The following is a 21840-nucleotide window of genomic DNA, read 5'->3' as shown; positions in this document are numbered from 1 at the left end:
TTTAAGGATGCGTCCGATGTATACGGAATCGGAGGGAGAGGAGAGAGAGAGAAAAAAAGAAGAAGAAGAACGGCACCACAGCAACGGGATTAAAACGGGGAGAAAAGTTGTTTTAGCGGTTACATCGTGCCCACGTTGAAAACGCGGCTTCTGACCACGCCAAAACAATGATGTACCGTTATCGAACGCGGTTCTACGCCACCACGAATAAATAAATGCAACCTACTTGAGTATCCTCAGTCATCTGTTGCATCCTGCGATCTGGCTTATTTATACAAGGGGAAACCTCGAAACGTGAAAACATGGGACGAAGCCTGATAATTTTTTAAGCAGATGGAAGATTCTCTCATTGTGTGGTCGAGTCGTGTTCGAAATTGTCATCGCCTGATGCAATGACAAATATAATGTTAATAGAAAATTTGAAAGACGTTCGACACCGTGTTGTTTTTGATATTACTAGCACGTACCAAGCGCACGAACGGGACGGCAAATAGAGCAGATCAGCGAAGAATATCTATCGAGGCTTCGCTTATTGACGCCACATCATCGCGTGGAAAGTCACGTTTATGTTTTAATACGTGCCTCGTACAACGCTACTGACATTCATGCAATCGTTAACGGGGTTCGATGGTAATTCCGTATTATGATTTAATTGTGTATAATTCTGCATTCGTTATCGTTAATTAAGAAGAACAAATTTGACTAACCGAATCGTTCGACCATGGTTTCAGCTTAGATTATTTGCTCATTAAGTGTTCCCTGCACCGGTTGTTAGAGGTCGTGGATAAATTAGAAAAATTAGAAAAACGTTGTGCAGAGTATTTTATTTAATGATAGATATCTTTAAATCAATAGAATTAAATATTCTGATCATCTTCCTCTAAACCGGAAAAAGATAATTTACATAATTATTAACTAGGTTGTTAACAAAATTGAGAACACTGCCAATTCATAAACTCAGCGACCTTATTATCAAACTATTTGTTCGCGGTACGTAGATTTTCCTCCCTAATATACAAATGTAATACTTGATTGATTATATTCGATACTACGTGCACACAAACATTTTTTGAAGATTTGAAAACTATTATCGCACTGAAATAATTTGATTTCCAATAAATATTATGAAAAATTCGTGCATTCATAGATGAGCCAAATAATTTCTAAAATTTTAAATATATCTAACAATAATATTTAAAACGCGTAAAAATATGTATTGAAAAGATAATTTTAGTCGTTTCATATATAAGAGAAACATAAATTTAAATTTATAGTTGACAAATATCTCAATTTGAGTATTATTACAAAATTTTAAATAACATAAAAAGCTAATAATAATAAGATAGAATAATGATCATTATATAATCGAATCAACCATATAAAAGTAAAAAATATGTTTCGTTATAAAAGCTCATTGAAACGAGGTAAAATATTAAGCTAGAATATTGATCCGTTCTTTTGCAGAAGATCGTTATCATCACCACGTTTCTAGAATATTACTGGAAACGAATAATGAAAAAGAAGTAGCCGAATGGATTAAACGAAAAAAATGTAACGAGCAAACAGACAATCACGCGATGTCTAGGTGCGCCACATCTTACGATTCATGCCGAAATGCCCGATATCCTTAATATTTACCAAGATGTCTGCACGCCAGGACTGATCCATATTAAAAAGGGCGCAGCTGAGAAAAAACGTCCACGAGAAAATTCTAATAAAGACGCATGGGAACTGGTTCGATGCGCAACGAGGCACACCGGTGCAAGACTTGACGCATAATACCGCGATGTATGTAACAGTTAATCGCATTATGTAGCAACGAGCAGAAATCACGATTGATCACTTTGAGATGCTAATCATGTCGGCTGATCATTCTATCTTGTGGCCCGCATGGTTTATAACTAAAAATATCCTCACGAAGAAAGGAATTACCCATTGAACGATTCAAAAAACAACGGTCGGTATATGGTGGAAACCAGTAGATGGCCGGCCGATGAACGATAATTACGTATCAAGCAAATGATTGGTTCGCTAATCTACATATACATATACATTCACGAATGACAATATTAAACACGTATTGCACTGGTAAATATACGCTAATCAAAGAAACAATGATTACGAATTAAACGAATGGTTCTTATTTTATACGGTACGACTGTTGAATTGTCTACAAATTGTCTCACCACGTGTTACTGATCACGATAATTTTCCCAATATCAAAACAAATATCGAACATGCGCATAATTGTTGTACGTTCTTTTATCAAAATTTTAGTCAAGAAAATTTGCAAATTGATCGCGTAATCTAAATGTTCATGATATTTCTATGATATATATCGAAGGCCAAATTCCACGAGGCACAACGTAACATCAGGTAGCAATCGATCATCGAGATATTCTTGCCAAAGGAAAAATTCATCGTGACATTGAAGGATTGTTACTAGTCGATTATAAGTCGAACACATTGCACTTTTTAAATTTTTGCAACGTTTGAATCCCATAACCGACATTCGAAACCTAACCCTTTAACAACACGCAACACTATGCCAACAATATAGGTCTTACAGACAAATCAGCCGGCAATAAATTCGCGGTAAGAGATAACGGTAATCTCAACTGAGATTACTTCAACGACGGTGCGAATTGCAAGGCCGTCAGCGTATGACCTTAATGAGTAATGAGCATAGCGCTTAGGCGGACACACAAGAACGAGCACGGTATTCTGTCTGCTCGCATGTACCACACACTACGATATCGTGTAACCGAATGTGAACATAGCCTGTCAAAAGGTAGAATGTTTGGCACTGGACAAAAGTGATGTTGCATTGACAGATATATTCCTGTCAACATAACCTAAATTAATTAGTCGCGAATATTACAAATATTGCAAGAAATTCAAAAAACAGACACGATTCGTTAGTATATTCACGTCGATTTTCGCGATCATTCCTCCTGAACACCGTGCGTGCAGATGGCGTGATTTTTATAGCAACTACGGATCATATCGTTCGCCAAAGACCATCGACATATTTGTCGTGTATCGAGTTTTTATTCTAAACTGTGATCACGAAAAATAAATTGAACAATTGTAATAAATACCTCGCTTTTCGACGAGCTCCGAAATCTCCTCCTTGTTGTCGGCCATCTTAGCACCAGTCACTATTCACAATGCATGCTGGGTAAAAACAAACGAGCACTACCACGACACCACGATTGGTGGTTCAGCGCCACCTGTATACCAAATTAGAAGTTAGCCACCCGATGACGTTGATCAGGGATGTATCATATCTAACATAGTAAAGATTTCAATACAAATAAATAATGTTTAATCGAGTAATAAAACAAACTATAATAAATCTATTATTTTGGTAATCCTTATAATAAAATTAACATCAATCTTAATTATAATCTTAAAATGAATAAAATATATTAATAAACTTCAACAAAAAGATATATGAGAAATTGTTCACGAATATGGACACCTAAATTTCGTTTGACATACTTTCATTAAGCCGTTACTGGCACATATTACTAGCTCTCCAACTACTTATTTCCGTTACATCGGCTTTCCTGGCGGTAGTCTTCATTCAGTTCTCTGCGAGATTTTGAGGTGTAATTTACAATAAATTTTCAATATGAGTATCAGTGACGTTGTAATTATATCGGCAGTCAGGACACCCATAGGTATCATTTTGCAACTTACAAATTTAAATTGTGTACTAATTGAAAATAATATCTATTTTATATTATATTATATTATTAATCCAATTTAAATATAATCTTATAAATCTTATAATTACATTTTTGATTAACTATTTTTTATTTAATATAATAATAGTGTTTTTTATTAAAAAATTTTTAAATTTGATGTTTTTATTCTAGTTTAATTATAAACAAATTAATTTTTAATTTAATTTTATACAATCATGTGCAATTCATATTTCTAACTTACTTATGTCTTTAGTTTAAATATTTGAAATAATTATATATTATACTACATATAAATACTTATATGTAGTTATAAAATAAATATATTATATTAATATTATTGATTTTTTAAATTATTTTTATTTGTTTATATCATTTATTTAAATATATTTTATTGTATTATTGCATTGTATTACTATATTATTTTATATTATCTATATTATTTTATTTATTTAGATATATTATTTTTTGCTAATTTCTATATCATATTATATAAAATTAAAAAATTTTTTTCTCTACAAATGAATTTCAAGTTTTATAAAATAAAATATATTATTAATTTTAGGATCTTTCTGTGGTTCTTTATCATCGCTGAAAGCATCAGATTTAGGAAGTATAGTTATTAAAGAAAGTCTTTTAAGAGCACATCTTAAACCTGTAGATGTTTCTGAAGTTGTATTTGGACAGGTAATATACATAATAGACAAATGTGAATTATATGTTATATAATTATATTTTTTTTTTAATTATAAATTTAATATTATTTTTCTAATAATCTCTAATAAAAAGTATTTAAAAGAAGAAATATGTAAAAGAAATATGCAAAAAATATGGATATTATATGATATTTAATATTTTAATTATATCAATATAATTATATTTATATATAGATAATTATTGATATAAACATAATAAAATAAAAAGTTTAGAGATATATTTATAATTATAAATATTATATATATCTATATATACATAAATTACATTTGAATTTTAAGACTTTTTTTTACTTTATTGTATATTTCTACATCTTATGATGTATATCTTAAAATATAAAGAATAATTTCCATTGCAGGTATTAATTGCTGCTCAAGGACAAAATCCAGCAAGACAAGCAGCAATGAAAGCTGGAATTCCCATAGCTACACCTGCTTATTTAATTAATATGTTATGTGGCTCAGGATTAAAGTAAATATAAATTTTAATCTCAGTTTTTATTAAATCATATAATAATAATAATAATTTTATTAATTAAATTTAATAATATTATATTTATTATTAATCTGAATATATTTGATAAAAGATATATATTTTTAGAGCAATAATGGAAGGATATATGTCCATAAAAGCTGGTGAAAATCAAGTAGTTGTAGCTGGTGGTCAAGAAAGTATGAGTCAATCTGTACATGCAATACAATTTAGAAATGGTGTAAAAATAGGAGATTCCCGTCTAATAGATACTTTAATATTTGATGGTTTAACAGATGCATTTCATGGAATACATATGGGAATAACAGGTATGAGAATTACAATTCTATCTATAACTATATTTTGCAAAAAATTCTTTTATTATATATAATCTTTTTATAAATATAGCTGAAAATGTTTCTAAAGATTTTAATATAAGTAGAAATGAACAAGATGAATATGCAGTTAAATCTCAGAAAAAAGCAGAAACTGCAATTACTGAAGGTTATTTTAAAAAAGAAATCATTCCTGTAACATTATCTACTGAAAAAGAATCTGTTATCATGGATAAAGATGAATATCCTAAGTTTGGAACAACTATTGAAGATCTTCAAAAATTAAAACCAGCTTTTTTGAAAGTATGATTAGTTGTATTTTTTTTTTTAATTAAAGTATTTAATTAATATATATATATTATAGTTATGATATATTGTTAGGCTGAAGGTACAGTTACAGCTGGTAATGCTTCTGGTATCAATGATGGAGCAGCAGCAGTAGTTCTTATGTCAGCAGACATTGCTAAACAAAAAGGACTTTCTCCATTAGCTAAAATTGTTGCAATGGCTCAAGTTGGCGTAGAACCAAGAATTATGGGTATAGGTCCCATACCAGCAGTTGAATTAGTGGTTAGTATATAAAAGTTTAAATATACTTTATAAATTTCATAATAAGATATGTCAATATTTTAGTTACAAAAAGCAAAATGGACAAAAGAAGAAGTAGATTTATATGAATTAAATGAAGCTTTTGCAGCTCAATCAATAGCATGTGTAAAATCTCTTGGTCTAAATCCAGACAAAGTTAATATAAATGGAGGAGCTATAGCTTTAGGCCATCCTATTGGTGCATCTGGTATAATAGTTAAATTATTAAAAAAATATTATATTATATATCTATAGTATTTGTAATATATTTAATTATTTTGTTATAGGTGCTAGGATATTAGTAACTTTATTACATTCATTAGAAAGAATTAATGGAAACAAAGGTATTGCAGCTTTATGTATTGGTGGAGGAATGGGAATAGCTATTGCTGTTCAAAGAAAATAACAACCACTTCACCTAATTAAATGTTATTTATTCTGCAAATGTAAAATTTTGTTGGTATTGTTATTTTATAAGAATATTTATATATGGGCATATCACATATAATTTTTGTTATTTTTGATTTATTGAATATTTTATTATTATTGTAATAAATATTGATTAATGCTATTATAAAAAATATAAAAAACTGTATATTGAAAGTATACAATTTATAATAGCATTTGTTTTATAATAATAGTAAAGCTAACATAATTATATAAATTTATTTTATTTATATTTGTTTACATATTAGCTTTTAATAATTGTACTTGCAATTTGTACAAAATAATCAATTTTATAATAAACTCATACAGTATTTTGTGCAATGCATGTTTATATAGAAGTTATTTTTGTACACAAAAATTGTAAATAAATATATTGTAAAATCAATTGCATTAGTTAATGTTTAATTAATTTCATTTTTGTTTAATCTGCTTTGCCTTTTTTCTATCTTCTAAAATTTTCTCCATTGCTGCTAGTCCTTCTCGTTGTCTTTGTTCAGCACGTTTTGTTTTAAATGTACGTTTAGTGTGTGTTAAGTCCTTTTTATTTCTTAATAAATATTGCAATTGTTCCTTGATAGCTGGTATAATACGTATCTTGAATTAAGAATATCTTATATGGTATTAAAATGTTCTAATAATTGTGTTAATATAATTATATTAATTATAAAAATGTTATTTAGCAAATTAATGAAAAACATATCTCTATACCAGTGACAAATTTAAAATGCTGATATACTGAGTGGTACTGCAGGATAATATCCATCATATTTCTTTCCATCTTTACTAAAACACAGCCAAGATTCTTCTAATGGTTGTTGAGCTATTAAATCTACTTCAGGTATACAAATTTTTGAATATTTTTTAATAACATGTCCCCATAATGAATCCATATTAATTTTTGCATCTTTTAAACAAAAATAAGAGCCCCAAAATATTGAATTTAATATTTTTTCATCTGGATGTGATAATTTTTGATGAATCATTCCTTCAGACATTTGTTCTTCAATTACAGCTACTGTATCACATTGAACACATGAGTTTGGTACATAAATATCTTGTAAAAGATTATCACCAACATATATACATTGAGGATTTTGTTTTCCAGATATACGTTTAAAAAACTCAACAAGTTCTTTCCAATTACCTTGACTATATATACCACCTTGTTTTAAATCTTTGCTTTTTATAATATTACCTTCTTCATAATTTATAATCTCAAAAAATGGATGTTTTTCAGTAAAAAAACGAGGTTTCCTTGAATAACAAATAATAATATCAAATAGTGATTTCCAATCTTTTCCTAAAGCATAAGTAGCACTAAAGTCAACAATATCGATATATGATGTAGTAATAAGGAAAGTAATACGATGTCTTTTTAATTCTTGAAGCCAATTTATAGTTTTTGCAGTACATTTATACATATATTTATGAGGATTTTCTTTTAGACTAGGATAAAAATGTCCTTTGTCTAATTTAAAATTTTCTTTTTTATATATTTCAATCAATCCATCTAACATGTCAGGCCAAACATTATATGCATTTAATGGTTCTTCTTGTTCTTCATCGAGTGTATCTATTAATCTTGCAAAAATAAGAGATGAGGAAATATCAAAATAATCTAATAAACTTCTCATTTTCATTGATGGAGGACCACTCCATGTGGATAACATATCATTACAAAAAGCATCTGTGATTTCCCATCTCTGTCCTGGATATATTTCTTTAATTTTTTCAATACTTAATAAATTAGTTCCATGACATGCTCTTTGAATTATGCCATCAGCATTAATTCTAAGTATATTTCCCTTCTCAAAATCTAAGAATAATCCTTTCTGCATAAAGTCTAAATCTTTATCTTGTAATGGCTTTAATAAATATTTAGAATCATATCCTTTTTCTGATATTAAATAATTAGCTAATGTTTCATATATTAAATGCACCATGTTTGTTATATTGTAACGTAAAAGAGTATGGTCAAAATCAAATCCAATACAATCATAATCAAGGAATTTAAATGCACTCATGCTGACTTGCGTTGATGGAGTAATTGATGCTGTTGTATTATATTGTTTTAAATGTAAATATTTAAACAATTTTAATTTGTCACTAGTTTTATACCACAAAATATTTTGCACTTGTAAAAATGATGTAACTAATGATTTGTAATATAAATGATAATTCTTTATCATTTTATTATTATCTATCTACTTATGTACATATATTTATTTTTAAACATTACTAAGTATTTAATATGTATTACAATAATAATTAATGTTACAAAAGAAGAAAATTGTCTTATATTTGTACTTTAAATATTATCTATTGTATAAACACTTATAAATACAACTTATAAATACAAAAATACCTAGACAATATATTAATATGTATATGTATAATAAAAAATAAAAATTATGTTTCCTGATCTTTTATTACGTAATAAATTTTATGTAAAATTTATATATAATAATAATAAATTTAATAAATGTGACCTAATAAATTTTGATAAATGATATATATGCATCACGATTAGAGTAAAATGAACGCATATATTCATTACCAATATACAATATTATTAGCAAAATGAAAAAGTATTTATATCAATTGTATTAAAATTTTATAATATAATAGGATACATATTTTAAAATTACTTACTTTTGGTGGAATGTGAACGAATCGAATATTTCTTGCTTGTACGAAGAACATATCGTAATTGTACGAATCACCTCTAGGATCTATGAAGGTGCAATCTTTCATTACAATATTCATGTAGCTAAAAAAAAATAAAATATTTATACAAAATTAGATCAATAATAATAATATATAAACAAAAATTACTTACGCATCTGCATGTTCTACTATACCATAAACTGATGCTTCGTTTCGAAGATCTATGATTGTACGTACATTTTCAACAGCTTTTATTAAAATAGCTAAACTATTAAAATAAAAATAACGTTCTTCCTTCGATTCAGAAATCATAATATGATACAAATATATATATATTTATATATATAGTAATACCGGTAAATATTTATATAAATTGTTCTGTATTATAAGTGTAGCCAACCATATAAATCTAATAATCATAAAGGAACTATATTTTTTAATACAATTAAAAAAAAATTTAATATTAAAAATATTGCGTAAATTTTAAATTAATGAATAAATGTGTTTTATTTTTTTAATTACAATAAATCTATATTGTTATTAATATTAGAGATATTTATATTTATATAATTATATATATATATAATTTATATTTATTACGTAACATACATAAATATATATATGGCTTTTTTTTTTTAATTTTTCATTTTTCATACATATATATATATATTGTTATAAATAATGCAAAATATAAATGTGTCTAATTACTTGCTTTAAAGACACATTTTTTTTACAATTCCATCATATATTCTTTTATAACCACGTGGGCACTGATCCGGTAGTAATACAGAATTTATTTCATGTGCAATTCCAGCTTTGTTTAAAATATCACTTTTTACAAGAGTAGCATCATTTACCTAAAAAATTATATTTTTTAAATTAATCATCAAAATCATAATATGATATTTTATTTTCATTAAATTATGAAAAACTTATTTACCAAAATTTTGTTATTTTTTCTTATAATATTTATCGGGTTTCCTTTAGTTCTTACAGTATATTGTAAATCTGGCATAAAACTTTCAGCAAGTAACATATTATCCACAATATGATTTTGTAATGTCTAAAAGTAAATGAAGAAATTATTTTTAGTTAATTTATTTGTAAAAATTATATTACTTTTGTTAAATAATTTCTGTCATCTAATAATTTTTGAAGTTTAACACTCCCGAGCTGTTTGAATGCTTCATCCGAAGGAACAAAATATGTGCATGTAGAATTTGCCCGTTTGAATTGATCATATATTTGCGGTTGAATACTTTTGATTCTTTCCATTGCATCTAACCAAATACTGTAACAATTATTTATTCATATTTTTCTTATTTTTCAAATTCTTTTTCTTTTAAGAACGAATTTTCACCTGAAATTGCCTTCTTTTTTTAAAATATAATCTAAAGATTCTTCTGCAGGATGTAAGATGTGACTGATAACATGTAGAACACCATTATTACATTCTCGATTAGCTTTTATAATTAATGCATTTTCTATTCCAAAATTATAACGATAAACTTGAAAGCGTAATGGAACTCCCATTTCAAGTGTTCTAACAATCTAAATTATAATTTGTAAATTATAATTCTTGAAAATTAATAATATAACAAACAACAAACATATTTATAACAAAAATATAATAATGTTATAACAAAAATATAATAATGCCTAATAAATATAACATAACTTACTTGATTGCTACTAATTTCATTAGTGAAGTATATTCCCGTAACGATATGATTAAGAATAAAATTTCGAGCGCTCTTTTGATTTCTTTGCAATTCTATAAGTTTTTGATTAGATAGGGCTACAAAAAATTTTATGTGTTAAATTTGTTTTTAATAATATTTAATAATAAAATTCGAATACGTACAATGCATTGCTGTTTCAGAAGGTGCAAATATTGTGAAATATTTCAAATGTCTTAAATTTTCTTCCAGTTCAGCTGTTTTAATTATTTCTAAAAATGTCAGTAATCTTTCTTCCTTAATCACATCCAAAATTGTTTTAGCTAAAATACATATGAATTATAATATAAAAGTCTTAAAACATTCTTAAATATCATTGAAATGAAAATTATTTATTTATTACCTCGATCTGGAAGTAATACGCGATCAAGAACGTATAGTAATCCATTTTTTCCATGGTACATTTCATTTTTTATGTTTGCGTTATTTACAATAGGTCCATGTGGGCCGCAATTTAATTTTAATTCCTGTTGTTCCATCGTGCTTGCGTGATATTCCGAAATTATGTTTGGCATGCACACAGGGTGTGTTACAATATGTTGGGCAATTAATGCTATATAAAATAATAGTTTTTACAAAATTATTTTAGAAAATGTATAAATATATTACGTACCATTTAATGCGATCGGATTTTCTAATATATCGGTCAATTGTTTCCTCGGAATGTGATGGAAAGCTTCATCAGTAGGTGCGAAAATAGTGCATGGTATATTGCTGTATCGAATCCTTTTTCCTAAATCTGTGCTTTCTAACGCTTTCATAAATATTTCAAATCTACCGTCCCTCGAAACAAGTTCAATGATATCTGAATTTTCAGACAAAGCAAGATCCAATACACCATCGATTACATGTACGACTCCATTACTGGCAATTTGATCTTTGCGAATAATTCGGTGACAATTTACCGTTTCCATCTACGCAAACAAAGATACTTGTTGAACAATTTATCATATCTAATTAGTAATTAATTGTTCGCAATTATCCGTATCACTTACTCCACTGGGAAATTTATTAATTCTCAAAACATTCCCTTGTAATCGTGATGGAATTAAAAGATTTGCTTGCCATTGATTTGACAATACACGTCTATCTATTATATGATTTGCGATCAAATTTATATATCTATTGCCATCGCGCAACGATTCTTGATGTATACCTTTTACGTTTAAGTAGTGCTAAAAATTAAAAATATAAAAGTTAAAATTGTTAGTTATATAATATAACATATATAACATACTTCAAGAGCGTCATCGGATGGAACGAATAATGTTAAGGGTGGACCATTCATTAATTCTTTTGCGAAGTTTGAACTTTCAATCAATTTTGCGAATTTCATTGAACCTACTCGACGCGTAGTTTCTATGAGATTTATCAGCGGTTTTACTGAAAAAAACCATAAAAACACAATTATTTAAGAACAAATATAAAATTTAATAAAATTGAATCATTACCTCCTGTGCACCCAGGATGACCAGCGACTTTATAATATCCTGTGCAACATTCGTATTTTATAAACCTATAATATAAACAAAAGTATTTCAGTATTTGAATAACTATATTATAAATAATATAAAATTACACTTACGTAGGTTTTCCACAAATTTTTCGAGGATACCATTGTTTATTCTCGGTATAATAAGCATAATTTATATCTTCATTCACTTCTACGGCACATACATTAGGTCTAGCAAATAAAAATATGAAATTATTTTATAAAGATTGAAGATTCTTAAAAATTATTCTAAAATTCAAACAACATTTAAAAATATATATGCAAATCTCACCCCTGTCTTTGTGAATTTTCAGTGTTCCACCATGGATTTCTTTGATAAGCGTAAATTACGTTAAACACCATCGATGATATGAATATTTTCGTTATAATTTCATTGAACATGTTTTCACTACGAATCAAATACTGTCGCGATAAAAAAAAGAACTTTGAGAGAGATAAGTGAAACTTCTTGGGCTCGAAGAAGAATCGAAATAATTCGGTCTGCAACAGTTCTTAATTTAAAGGCTGTATTTTCCCACTCCATCTCAAAAATATGTCTGTTAAAATGGATATCGATGTTATCTATTATAACACATCTCTCAATTTTCGCAAATCATTTCTATTTCTAAATGCATTTTACATATGTTTGGAATTGTAGCAATGTGTTTCAAATTAATATATATATATAATTTATTAAATTATGAATAGAACATAAATTTTGAATAAAAAGTATAATTAATCTTAAAATTTTCCATATTTATCCCCAAATATAAAATTTATTCCCAAACATATTTTTTATTTCCTTTTATCCCGTTATCATATAACGAAAAATCATATAATTTTAAATATTTCCTTGACGTGACAAATGACTTACGTATTGTACATCTGTACGATCCACCGTGAACTCAATATTAGTTTGCATATAGTCACTCATAGCCATCATTATTGGAGAAATTGGGTTACCTCCCAACGGATATACAAAGGGGCCCTACAAATTGGTCCATATCCTATGTGCTTTCGAAATAATCCATCATAAACGTTCCAATTCCGATCTGCATTTCCCATGTTAGTGATCATAGGAAAATACATCAGATTTTAATTAATTTCGAATTTCGTACCATATTTCAATACATATATAACATGAAATATACGGTCCATTTATAAATAGAATCCCAATATAACGCTGCATTTCATGCATGTCAATCGCGAATTCGTCAAGCCGACAGAATTTCAAATTTCTTGTTAAAGTAATCTTAAAACATATGGACCGCTCATCTCTCTACATGTAATCGTAATTTAATCTTCAGTGATTATGATTACGACGTAAATTACGATGTCTTTAATTCGATAAAATTAATGATTATTCCAACTGGCAAGTGCACTCGGCACATTTACGCTCGTGATTACGATTTTCTTTCAAATGTACTTTACTCGGAATAATCGTACTCGGAATAATCTTCTAATTGTAAGATGCAAGGACGAGTTTTTTAGGAATTTTCAAACGCATCTTATCTTTATGAAAAAAAAAAATATCGCGCATAATTACTCGTATAACTAGCAAATAACGAAACATTTAATAAAACGTAACATTGTAACAGATTTTAATCACCTCGCAGGGGGTTGCACGTCAAGGGATGAATCGTTCAAGTTCTCCATTTAGAGTAATTTAGTCGATGCCGTAGATCCAATAGAGACGGGTCTATTTCTGCGAAACATACGCGCGTGGTACATATTTGTCTCCCTTCTGCTTATTCAGTGCCGTGCGACCCGTTGTGATGAGTGCCCTCTTCCTGTAGCCGGCCATCTCTCTTACTCTGCCATTTGTCTCCCTTTATTCTTACGATCTTCACCCTCTGACCCCTCACGAGCTCTAATCAGCTTCCTGTATGGGGCATATTATCTACGTGATGGCAAATTGTAACGACGCGATACCTAGCCAAGTCCCGGGTATTCAATCATACGGTAGTCTCTCGGCAGTCCATTGCGCGTAAAAGACCTGCCAAGATCCACGGTTACGGATACCATTGAGCTTGTTATATACGATTCCCTCGTATTGGTGCTGTGATCCTGAACGTGTACAACAGCTATTGAAAGATTCAGGTGTGACATCTCCATTTTACCGCGCCGCTCATTCTTCTTCATTGATATTCGCTTTTTATTTTTCATCGGCCGATAAACAATTTTACGATTACAATGATCCTGTGTTGCACGTAAAAGGAATACGAACTTTTTTTTTTTTTTTGATTTTGGTTAAAGGGTTATTTTTTATAAGAGCGAAGAGACTCGTTTCGAAAATAAATATGCTGCAGCGGTGAGAGCCGCGATATGAACGGGTACGAATTCTCCGTGATCTTCCTCGGAAAGGAAGGAGGAAGACCGTTTAGAAGATCTTAAAGTAACCGGAATCACCGAATCGATCACGATGTCTCTCGGGCAACGTATATCTGGGGCCGTCGCGGTCCTCAGAGGCACTTCCGAAGTCAAAGAAGCCCAAACGTAAGATTTATGAATTTTCATCACATCTTTTTGCGAATTGATTTTTAACCTAGATCAATTTCTAGGTCAACCTCCGATGAGATCGAAAAGATAACCACTGTGGAGGAAGAAAAAATTTGCCACAAGGCAATCACCCCGCTCGACAGATTGGAACGAGTTAGTCGTATCAATGTATTTCTTCTTTCGATAGTTTTTACGTTATATATATCTCATTCATATCGTGTTTGAACGTGAACATAGGTGGTGGATTGGTTCAGGGAGAACATGCTTTTGGTCTTTACGATCGCTGCAGTTTTGGTCGGTCTTATTCTTGGATTTCTCGGTCGATTAGCCAATCCCACACCACAATCCATCACTCTTATCAGTTTCCCCGGAGAACTTCTTATGCGACTTTTAAAGATGTTCATATTACCGCTCATTGTCTCGTCGCTTATCTCCGGTAATTATGCAATATTATGGAACATACACTGGATCATACACAGTTGGTCTCTAAGTCCTCCCTCTTTTTTTTTTTTAGGAATGGCACAATTGGATCCTAAGGGTTCAGGAAGAATGGGATACAGAGCATTGTTATATTACACCGTAACGACCATTCTCGCGGCTATAGTTGGTATCGTAATGGTATTAATAATCCATCCCGGTGATCCTAGAATTAAATCTGTTATAACGGCGCATAAGGCGGATTACACAAAAATTTCTACGTTAGACGCTATCCTCGATATAATTAGGTATGTGAAATATATGAGAAATCGCGTTGTATATTATCGGGAAATATCATTTCTAGAAACATGGTGCCGGAAAATTTGGTGCAGGCGTGCTTCCAGCAGGCGCAAACTACTTACGTGACGAAGGAAGTTGCTACAGGAACTGCAAGTGAAATTACTCACATACAAGAGGCGACGTTAGTGTACAAGGATGGAACGAATGTGATGGGCATGATAGTGTTTTGTATCACATTTGGACTTGTTGCTGGACAATTTGGCGCTCAAGGGAAATTAATCGTCGACTTTTTCATGATTTTGAACGAAATAATCATGAAACTTGTCGGTATTATTATCATGTGGTGAGCGGTATTATCAAGATGATAATTTAATATCATGTTTGTTGAAACTCGTTTTCAAATTTTAATCTCTCGTGCAGGTATTCTCCGTTCGGAATTATGTGTTTGATAGCTGGTAAAATAATGTCGATTAACAATTTGACGGCAACTGCTCAGATGTTAGGCTTATACATGGTGACAGTCATATTGGGCTTATTGTTTCACGCATTAATCACTCTGCCAACGATATTTTGGTTTTTAACTCGACAGAATCCTGCCGTATTTTTCAGGGGTATGATGCAAGCTTGGATGACAGCGTTAGGAACAGCATCAAGGTAATATTGATATTTTCTTTTCTTTTTCTTTTTTTTTAAGTACTTTTACTGCTCCTAACAATTATATAATATTTTTTTTTCTTTTTTAATATCATTAGTGCCGCAACTTTACCTATAACTTTTCGATGCCTCGAAGAAAATAATAAAATCGATTCACGTGTAACGCGATTCGTAGTAGCAGTTGGGGCTACGGTAAATATGGATGGAACGGCTCTTTACGAAGCAGTTGCCGCGATTTTTATCGCACAAATGAATGGAATTTCGTTAGGAATAGGTGAAGTTATAACGGTCAGGTTTGTATGATCGATAGCACAGAAGTATGCGACTATTATTTATTTATGGATCACCTTCATCTACGTAGTTTCACAGCCACCTTGGCAAGTATAGGTGCAGCAAGTATTCCCAGCGCGGCTTTGATTACGATGTTAATAGTGCTTACAGCTTTGGGTTTACCAACGAACGATATTTCTCTATTGTTTGCAGTTGACTGGATGTTGTAAGTTCATCATCTAAAAAAAATAATATGTAAAATGGAATAATATAAATTTTTCGAAATTTTTGTTCGAAGGGATCGAATCAGGACCTCGATCAATGTTTTGGGCGATGGATACGGGGCTGGAATAGTTTATCATTTGAGCAAAGCTGAATTGGATAAAATGGATCAAGAAAAGAAATTAGAGGGTCTTGAAATGGGGACACCTCTTGAAAATATTTTGGAAAGTTGTCAGCAAGATGATACGCTTGCTCCGAAGGAAAGTTCGGAAACAAAGATTTAATTCGCAAGAATATTGACTTTATTTCGTGTGCTTTCTTTAATTTCTTGAACGGTAACATAAAATGAAAAAAATTATGCTCATTCACACGCTCAAATTAACTTAACATATCGGCATCCATTAGGATTGGCAGAAAAAATTTTATTTTGTCATTGTCAAAATTTTGGGATTTTAATCATAATAAAAATTAAATAAATAACTCCTATAGGTCAGAATTTTTTAAAAATATAAAACATATAATATAGCGATGTACAAAATATCAAAAACGCGAGCATGTTAAGTACAAAGCAATTCATTGTAAATCGCTTTCTTGCGGATACTGCAATTTTAAAAATTGATAAAAATTAATTGAAAATTATATTGTACAGAAAATTAAACATAAGATTTATATCTGAATATTAACTTATCAATTTGAGATTATACATGTGTTATCGTTTATTTTAATAATGGAATAAAGCATTTTATTCTAATGATGCTTTGAATATTTAAAAAAAAAAAAACTGTGTTCAGTAAAGTGTTATCATATCAGACAATTCATCCTACGATTTTATGTTTTTTATGTTTACATTGTTTATATACCATGTTACTTATTATACATATATTATGAAAACAAAGAAATAAATATAAATTAATTACATTTATAATTATTATATACTTATATTCTAGGGATAATACAATAATGAACAATGAGAAACAAATGGAACAGATGAAATAAATGTATTTTTGAAAATGTTCTATGTACATACATATACAATAAATCACATAGTGCTTTATCAACAATATTATTACTCTGACCAGTAACTGGCAATTGTTTGTGATATATTTAATTAGTTAACGATATATTTAGTTAAAAAATATAAACCCTTAAATCTAAATATTCTTTTAATCAGTATACATGCACCATTCCATATAAAAATCTAATATTACATTAAGGAAAAATGTAGCATTGACATAGAATATTTCACAAATATATGAAATTAATTTTTTTTTATTCAAATAATAATATTCAATGTTTAGAAAGGATACGTCCAAAACAGCACATATGTCTATTGTACGAATATAAGATTTGTTAAGGAAAATATCTGTATTTTTATAAATATTTAATAATTAATTGTCTTTTTTTATTATATTATAAAGGATACAAAAAGGCCTCCAAAAAATCCACTAGTTAGAAGATTTCGTCTACTTATAAAATATTTTTTCCATTGACCTCCAGCTTTTAACAATAACATTGCCTATATAAATATTTTTTGTTTATTAAATAATAATATTAAATAATAACAATTTTTTTAATAAATAATAATAGTTTTAAAAATTATTCTTACCCATAATCCAAATACAGCAAAAATGTAAAAACCAAAACCATATAATCCAGTTAATCCTAATAAACCAGCTGTGCCACCTGATAATGCTGCCATTGATATCCTACAATATTCTACTACTGCAGCATTATTTACAACAGCAGATTCACTATATGCAATGATCTCTAAAAAATATTTAACATTAGAAAATATATTTATCTTAATATGAAAATAAATAATTAAAAAATTTTAATTCAAAATTATTTCATTTATAAAATAACAAAATATATATAAAATATAAAAAATTACATCATTTTTAATAATAAAATTAAAATCTTAAGACTTTTTTTAAATATAAATTTATATGATATAAATCTATATGATATCTTTTATATTTATATACAATATAATTGAATAAAAACATAACCTACAAGAAATGTCAAAAATTTCTTATAAAATGAACGTTACAATTAAAAAAAATAATAGTTAATATTTTGTTATTTACCTCCTTTCTCTTGTTTTGTTTTGATCTTTCCCAACATTGTTATACTTTTGTTAATATTAGCAAAAAGTTGTATAATTTAACCTAACACATTCGTTGATGACACTATGTGTATATATCTGTATGAAAATTTTTAGTCTGCTATGACGCAGTATGTTTTAGAGTGCCATCTATCTAGTATTGTTACATTATATGTGAGATAAAAGGTTATTCAAGTAATTTTTGTATATCTTATTGCAAGCTTGTTATATTAAAGGTAAAAATTTAATTATTTAAATATAAAAATATTATTATTAATAATATTATTATAAATATATATTTAAATTTTCAATGAAAATGTTATATTTACGAATTTTATAATTAAAAAATTTAATTTTAACATATTTTTTATTCCCATTAGCGGTACGATCGATCTAATTGTAACATTAGATTATATAAGATTTACTTCATTGAACGTTTATAAATCTACAAATAGATTTAATTTTTTCGCATGACGACAACTGATCCATGTAAAAAGTTTGCATGTAAATTACAGCAGTGCTTAAAAGGTATCATTCGTGTAATTTTATTTGAGGTTATGATAAATTTATTACTTCTAATTTTTCTCTATATATAATCATATTAAATATATATATATATTTTTAAGTTGATTAATTTTAGATAACGTATATCAACCATCACGTTGCGAGAAAGTATTAGAGGAAATAAGACAGTGTTGCATCATACATTTTGCTTCTTCAATAGTTTGTGATGGTATAGATATTTCTAAACCATACGAGCATAATACTGTAGATTATGTATGTATAAAAAATAATATTTTACTATATAAATAATATAAATAATATAAATAATATTATATATTACTATATCTTATTGTATCTCTCAATATTAATCATCTCATTATAAAAAATGATTATCAATTTATTTGATTTTGTTTCAGAGAAAAGCTCAGAAATAGGATTCATCAAGATGAATGAAAATTTAAAAAGTAACATACTCAGAGGTGTTAATGTTTTTGCAGTAGGTCTAGTTTTATGGACCTTATATCAAACTTCACAAGTACCAAAACTTCCAAAAAAGAAATCAAAGTAAATTTAATTTAATACTTTAACAAGTAATGTCTCATAAATAGTAAATTTATACATTTACTTATTTAATATATATGTATATATACATATATATATATATTGATATGTAGTAAATAATAACATGTAGTTAAAAATGGAAGCAGTAAAAAAGGCAAAAGAACGATTTAGAAAGTATCCTATTATTGTTGCACAATGCCATGAATCTGGAGCTAAATATGCTGCATGTGTATTAGCAAAATCTAATTTACAAAAAGATGATTGTGAAAATGAGTTTAAGGAATTTAAGACATGTTTAATGAAAGCTGCTGCAAAAAATAATATAAGATTATAAAAACAGAAAAGTAGAATTTTATTTAATGTTAAAAGATACATTTAAAACTTTAAAATGAATGAATTATCATTTAAGACACATTGTATATTAGGTTTCTTATTTAGAGTCACTTTAGTTTTTTATTCAAATTATCATGATAAAACTTTCAGTGTTCCATACACTGATCTAGATTATAAGGTATTTACTGATGCTGCACGATATATAATAGAAGGATCATCTCCATTTGAGCGAGATACATATCGTTATACACCATTATTAGCTTTGCTTTTAACGCCAAATATTTTCATAAATGAAAATTTCGGAAAAATCTTATTTTCTTTTGTTGATATTTTGGTAACTATTTTGATAAAAAAAATCTTAATTTTACAAAATTGTAATAAGCAACGTACATGTACCTTTATATGGCTCTATAATCCTTTCACAATCGTAATTTCAACCAGAGGAAATGCGGACACTGTGACAGTTTTTTTAATTATGCTAACTTTATATTTATTTTTGAAAGATAAATTCGTTTTAGCAGGTTTATTTCATGCCTTATCAATCCATTTTAGATTATATCCTATAGTATTTAGTATACCTATATATTTTTCCCTTCAAGATAAAAATTACTTTATACCAAACAAAAATCAATTAAAATTAGTAATTAGTTGCATATCCTTGGTTATTTGTTTAACAATTATTAATTATTATTTTTATGGTTATAAATATATTTACGAAAGTTTTATTTATCATATTACACGCAAAGATACGAAACATAATTTTTCTGTTTACTTTTACATGTTATATTTATCTGCTAATTATCCGCCTAATATAATTGAAAAAATTTTCATGTTTTTACCGCAATTGATATTGCTCTTATTATTATCATATAAATATTCAAATAAATCTTTATTGCCATTTGTAATGTTTACACAGGCCATGATAATAGTAACATATAATCCGGTATTAACATCGCAATATTTTTTTTGGTATTTATCTTTATTGCCATTATGTCTTTCACGAATTGGATTAAGCATTTATAGATCACTGTTTCTATGTTTTATTTGGATTCTTAGTCAAAGCATTTGGTTATTAGCTGCTTATTTATTGGAATTCAAAGGATTGAATACTTTTACGTATATTTGGATAGCTAGTTTATTTTTATTCGTTGTTAATATTAAAATTGTGAATGATATCATTATATACTATAAATATTGATTAGAAATTAGAAAATAACGATTAAATTTAAATTAATTTTCATATGTAATTCTTTATATAATTAGAAATAAAATATATATTATATCCAATGTGAAATTTTGTGAAAATAAAAAAAAAATAAATTAGAAGCTAAAAAAAATCTTTAAACTACTTATTTTACGAATATTTAAATAATAATTGTAATTTGTGAATTTAAATTTCAAGTATTATTTAAAATATTAATATTTCTATTATAAGCGTTATATAATGAGACATATCGTTTCAGTATAAAAAACAATTATAGCATTGATAATGATACTTAATTTAATTTTACTAAATTTTAAAAACTATGACTAAACTAGATATAAGAGTATTATATTATTAAATAATATGTATCCGAAAATAGCTAGTTAAAGATAGAATAAGAATCGATGGTCTGCGCCATCTTTTGAATTCTGAAAGATATCCTTTCAGAAATACTCAAGAGATGGTGCTGATTCCTGAATTTTTATCTTATCTCTGTCTTTTTTTTACTATTTATTTTTTTTGTTTCTCTTTTCTTCCTCTCAGAGCATAATCATAAATGCGATATAGAACAATAGAATATATTTTCATTATTTTTCTTTTAAAGCTACA

At 27.9% G+C, this 21840-nt stretch overlaps 8 protein-coding genes across 17 annotated transcripts in view; 3 read left to right on the top strand and 5 right to left on the bottom strand.

The window, feature by feature from the left end:
- The window catches only part of LOC108002582 (MAP7 domain-containing protein 1), a 142760-nt gene extending 139527 nt beyond the window's left edge, over window positions 1–3233 (bottom strand). For 4 of the 7 annotated variants that reach the window (XM_062071221.1, XM_062071225.1, XM_062071232.1 and 1 more), the window contains exon 1: window positions 3102–3233. In XM_062071221.1, the coding sequence (XP_061927205.1) occupies window positions 3102–3147 (46 nt within the window). In that variant the 5' untranslated portion in view covers window positions 3148–3233. The remainder of the gene's footprint in view (window positions 1–3101) is intronic. The other 3 variants (XM_062071215.1, XM_062071239.1, XM_062071233.1) reach the window with 3 other exon arrangements.
- LOC108002773 (acetyl-CoA acetyltransferase, cytosolic) lies at window positions 3227–6650 on the top strand. 2 transcript variants are annotated; one of them, XM_017064630.3, is made up of 8 exons: window positions 3227–3686; window positions 4276–4397; window positions 4783–4895; window positions 5025–5224; window positions 5304–5533; window positions 5612–5800; window positions 5864–6026; window positions 6106–6650. In XM_017064630.3, exons 1-8 carry the CDS (start codon window positions 3638–3640, stop codon window positions 6222–6224), a joined length of 1185 nt encoding a protein of 394 aa, XP_016920119.1. In that variant the 5' UTR covers window positions 3227–3637; the 3' UTR covers window positions 6225–6650. The 2 variants fall into 2 exon arrangements, with proteins under 2 accessions (XP_016920119.1, XP_016920120.1); XM_017064631.3 differs by lacking the exon at window positions 4276–4397 and having other exon boundaries at window positions 3539–3686.
- On the bottom strand, window positions 6471–8454 carry LOC108002772 (5'-nucleotidase domain-containing protein 1). The gene has a single exon (XM_017064628.3). The coding sequence runs from the start codon at window positions 8452–8454 to the stop codon at window positions 6985–6987; it is 1470 nt and encodes a 489-aa protein (XP_016920117.1). The 3' UTR covers window positions 6471–6984.
- Window positions 6471–9328, bottom strand: LOC108002775 (U7 snRNA-associated Sm-like protein LSm10). Its single transcript, XM_017064632.3, has 3 exons — window positions 9105–9328; window positions 8918–9035; window positions 6471–6859 (listed from the first exon to the last, which is right to left on the bottom strand). The coding sequence occupies exons 1-3, from the start codon at window positions 9242–9244 to the stop codon at window positions 6677–6679; spliced, it is 441 nt and encodes a 146-aa protein (XP_016920121.1). The 5' UTR covers window positions 9245–9328; the 3' UTR covers window positions 6471–6676.
- A 92-nt stretch (window positions 9329–9420) lies between these two features.
- Window positions 9421–13928, bottom strand: LOC108002734 (transforming growth factor-beta-induced protein ig-h3-like). 3 transcript variants are annotated; one of them, XM_017064565.3, is made up of 15 exons: window positions 13773–13928; window positions 13038–13215; window positions 12456–12720; window positions 12257–12355; window positions 12123–12187; window positions 11909–12054; window positions 11667–11846; window positions 11285–11585; window positions 11015–11224; window positions 10797–10934; window positions 10615–10730; window positions 10293–10483; window positions 10052–10223; window positions 9873–9995; window positions 9421–9789 (listed from the first exon to the last, which is right to left on the bottom strand). In XM_017064565.3, exons 3-15 carry the CDS (start codon window positions 12563–12565, stop codon window positions 9646–9648), a joined length of 1995 nt encoding a protein of 664 aa, XP_016920054.1. In that variant the 5' UTR covers window positions 12566–12720; window positions 13038–13215; window positions 13773–13928; the 3' UTR covers window positions 9421–9645. The 3 variants fall into 3 exon arrangements, with proteins under 3 accessions (XP_016920054.1, XP_061927227.1, XP_061927228.1); XM_062071243.1 differs by having other exon boundaries at window positions 12456–13215; XM_062071244.1 differs by lacking the exon at window positions 13773–13928 and having other exon boundaries at window positions 13038–13682.
- Window positions 13929–14095: 167 nt separating this feature from the next.
- LOC108002812 (excitatory amino acid transporter) lies at window positions 14096–19406 on the top strand. The gene is made up of 11 exons (XM_017064699.3): window positions 14096–14263; window positions 14420–14659; window positions 14725–14815; window positions 14900–15098; window positions 15177–15387; window positions 15444–15722; window positions 15800–16033; window positions 16132–16326; window positions 16395–16529; window positions 16602–18865; window positions 19270–19406. The coding sequence occupies exons 2-10, from the start codon at window positions 14586–14588 to the stop codon at window positions 16807–16809; spliced, it is 1626 nt and encodes a 541-aa protein (XP_016920188.1). The 5' UTR covers window positions 14096–14263; window positions 14420–14585; the 3' UTR covers window positions 16810–18865; window positions 19270–19406.
- On the bottom strand, window positions 17507–18753 carry LOC108002814 (ER membrane protein complex subunit 6). The gene is made up of 5 exons (XM_017064701.3): window positions 18613–18753; window positions 18132–18292; window positions 17949–18041; window positions 17833–17852; window positions 17507–17723 (listed from the first exon to the last, which is right to left on the bottom strand). The coding sequence occupies exons 1-5, from the start codon at window positions 18647–18649 to the stop codon at window positions 17693–17695; spliced, it is 342 nt and encodes a 113-aa protein (XP_016920190.1). The 5' UTR covers window positions 18650–18753; the 3' UTR covers window positions 17507–17692.
- A 676-nt stretch (window positions 19407–20082) lies between the features above and the next one.
- Window positions 20083–21364, top strand: LOC108002813 (GPI mannosyltransferase 1). The gene has a single exon (XM_062071247.1). The coding sequence runs from the start codon at window positions 20083–20085 to the stop codon at window positions 21223–21225; it is 1143 nt and encodes a 380-aa protein (XP_061927231.1). The 3' UTR covers window positions 21226–21364.
- Window positions 21365–21840: the final 476 nt, after the last annotated feature.

This window comes from Apis cerana, linkage group LG2 (genome assembly GCF_029169275.1).
Source record: "Apis cerana isolate GH-2021 linkage group LG2, AcerK_1.0, whole genome shotgun sequence".
Taxonomy (NCBI): domain Eukaryota; kingdom Metazoa; phylum Arthropoda; class Insecta; order Hymenoptera; family Apidae; genus Apis; species Apis cerana.
This window is presented reverse-complemented; position numbering and strand designations above follow the sequence as displayed.

Bases quoted from the DNA above. Each gene is read 5' to 3' on its own strand.
- LOC108002814 (XM_017064701.3), bottom strand. From the start codon at position 18,649: ATGTTGGGAAAGATCAAAACAAAACAAGAGAAAGGAG. The intron at 18,042-18,131 runs GTAAGAATAATT...ATATTTATATAG, and splicing joins TTGCTGTATTTGGATTATGG to GCAATGTTATTGTTAAAAGC. The intron at 17,853-17,948 runs GTATCCTTTATA...TTCGTACAATAG, and splicing joins GATTTTTTGGAGGCCTTTTT to ACATATGTGCTGTTTTGGAC.
- LOC108002772 (XM_017064628.3), bottom strand. From the start codon at position 8,454: ATGATAAAGAATTATCATTTATATTACAAATCATTAGTTACATCATTT.
- LOC108002775 (XM_017064632.3), bottom strand. From the start codon at position 9,244: ATGATTTCTGAATCGAAGGAAGAACGTTATTTTTATTTTAATAGTTTA. The intron at 9,036-9,104 runs GTAAGTAATTTT...ATTTTTTTTTAG, and splicing joins ATAGTAGAACATGCAGATGC to CTACATGAATATTGTAATGA. The intron at 6,860-8,917 runs GTAAGTAATTTT...TCTTAATTCAAG, and splicing joins TCGTTCACATTCCACCAAAA to ATACGTATTATACCAGCTAT.
- LOC108002773 (XM_017064630.3), top strand. From the start codon at position 3,638: ATGAGTATCAGTGACGTTGTAATTATATCGGCAGTCAGGACACCCATA. The intron at 3,687-4,275 runs GTATCATTTTGC...TATTAATTTTAG, and splicing joins GGCAGTCAGGACACCCATAG to GATCTTTCTGTGGTTCTTTA. The intron at 4,896-5,024 runs GTAAATATAAAT...ATATATTTTTAG, and splicing joins TTATGTGGCTCAGGATTAAA to AGCAATAATGGAAGGATATA.
- LOC108002734 (XM_062071243.1), bottom strand. From the start codon at position 12,565: ATGTTCAATGAAATTATAACGAAAATATTCATATCATCGATGGTGTTT. The intron at 10,935-11,014 runs GTAATAAATAAA...TATGTATTTTAG, and splicing joins CGTATTACTTCCAGATCGAG to CTAAAACAATTTTGGATGTG. The intron at 10,224-10,292 runs GTGAAAATTCGT...TAATTGTTACAG, and splicing joins AAAAAAGAAGGCAATTTCAG to TATTTGGTTAGATGCAATGG.
- LOC108002813 (XM_062071247.1), top strand. From the start codon at position 20,083: ATGAATGAATTATCATTTAAGACACATTGTATATTAGGTTTCTTATTT.
- LOC108002812 (XM_017064699.3), top strand. From the start codon at position 14,586: ATGTCTCTCGGGCAACGTATATCTGGGGCCGTCGCGGTCCTCAGAGGC. The intron at 15,388-15,443 runs GTATGTGAAATA...TATCATTTCTAG, and splicing joins GCTATCCTCGATATAATTAG to AAACATGGTGCCGGAAAATT. The intron at 16,327-16,394 runs GTTTGTATGATC...TCATCTACGTAG, and splicing joins GGTGAAGTTATAACGGTCAG to TTTCACAGCCACCTTGGCAA.